The sequence below is a fragment of the Myotis davidii genome, unplaced genomic scaffold (genome assembly GCF_000327345.1).
Source record: "Myotis davidii unplaced genomic scaffold, ASM32734v1 scaffold208, whole genome shotgun sequence".
Taxonomy (NCBI): domain Eukaryota; kingdom Metazoa; phylum Chordata; class Mammalia; order Chiroptera; family Vespertilionidae; genus Myotis; species Myotis davidii.
In genome coordinates, this window is record NW_006299706.1 from 718144 (window position 1) to 719628 (window position 1485).

At 56.4% G+C, this 1485-nt stretch overlaps 1 protein-coding gene across 1 annotated transcript in view; it reads right to left on the reverse strand.

Annotated features, from left to right (window-relative positions):
* SHE (Src homology 2 domain containing E) overlaps positions 1-1485 on the reverse strand; it is a gene marked incomplete at its 5' end in the record, with an annotated part of 17573 nt that extends 16088 nt beyond the window's left edge. Inside the window, one exon of the mRNA XM_015571678.1 lies at positions 1249-1485. Coding sequence (XP_015427164.1) covers positions 1249-1485 — 237 coding nt within the window. The remainder of the gene's footprint in view (positions 1-1248) is intronic.

The window sequence follows — 1485 nt, forward strand, 5'->3', positions numbered from 1 at the left end:
AAGAGGGGACGCCTGCGTAGGAGCCCTCCACTTGGGAGGAGACGGCCTAAGAAACTCCGACATCTAGAAGCGATGACCATGAAAACACCCAGGCAACCGCTGCTGGGGACTCGGATTAACCACTCCCCCCACCTGACTGTACTCTTCTGGCTGCCCACCGTGTGAACTACGCCCCTGAAGCACATCGAGGAACAGGAAGTGTGACATGCAGCCCAGGGCTGCAAGGTGCACCCGATCTAGTCCGTCAGGTAGACCACTCCTATTCGGACCAGCTGGGGCCTTGGCAGTGCCCGGTGCCTGGCCCAAGGTAGGCATGCTGCACATACTTGTGCAAAGAATGAATGGAGGAATGGATGGAAGGACCCAAGGCAGATATGCATGGTCTGTTCCTCCGGCTCCAGACTCCATTCAGGTGGGCAGCATGTTTGAAGCCGGGGCCAGAGAAAATTTAAGTTCCCACGGCAGAAAGCGATCATCCGGGCTGGAGTCCGAAAGGCCCTGTGAGCGCTGCTCTCTCCCCTCTTCACACAGGAGAGTGAATTTAAAACAAACGCCCAACTCATCTCTATAAAAACGGAGTGAGCCTCTTTACCAGTTCCCCGCATCTGTCATTTCCTGGAAAGTGTTCTTTGTTCCATTCCCTACCCCCTGCAGAGCCCTGTGCCCCTTCTCTATGGCTGCTGCACAGCCAGTGGTCATGGGCTGAACGAAAGGGCTGTAAGCTTGGGGAGCTGGTAAGCTTGGAGAAACCCCTTCTGAGGTGGGGCTTCCAATCTGGGAGGTGGGGTGGGGTGGGCTGGCCAACCCCTCCCTGGACCTTTGAAAACCATGCTTACAAGTTTGGAGGCCACCATTCCTTATGCTCAAGAGGAATTAACGCTAGACACAGTCTAGCTTTGCAACCCTCCCTGGATTCCAAAATGAAAATAGACCACCACCGATAAGGGGGCCAAACTGAACAAAGCAGGAACGTTTCATTCCATTCCTCATCTACGCTGCGAACAAAACTAAACGCAGGGCACATTTCTGCAAAGCTCCCCATCCCTAGAACGAGGATTTTTTTCCCCCCAAGATGAAAAAACGAATGGTTTAGAACGGTCACCTAGAAGTCACCAAATGCTAGAGGGGGAAACACACCCTTCCCGTCTCTGGAGCAGAAGGAACTCTATCTAGCGGGTTCGCAGGGTCGCTGTCCTTTCCCACGGGGAGAGGTGGGGAAAGGGGGTCCAGGGGGGACCGGACTCCTACCGTGTCTTGCTGCTTAATAGTCTTGCCCTTGTCCAGCTCGGGGCCCAGGGAGGACGGGGAGGAGGACGCGGAGGAAGAGCTGCTGGTGCTGCTGCTGCTACTGCTGCTGCTGCCGGGGTAGCTGCCCTTCCCGTTCTTCTCCTGCGTGTCCACCTTGATGAGCCTGTTGATGTAGGTGCTGCAGCCCGAGCTCCTGGCGGCGCCCCGGTGCGGCTCCTCGTCGGCGGTGCGGGAGTT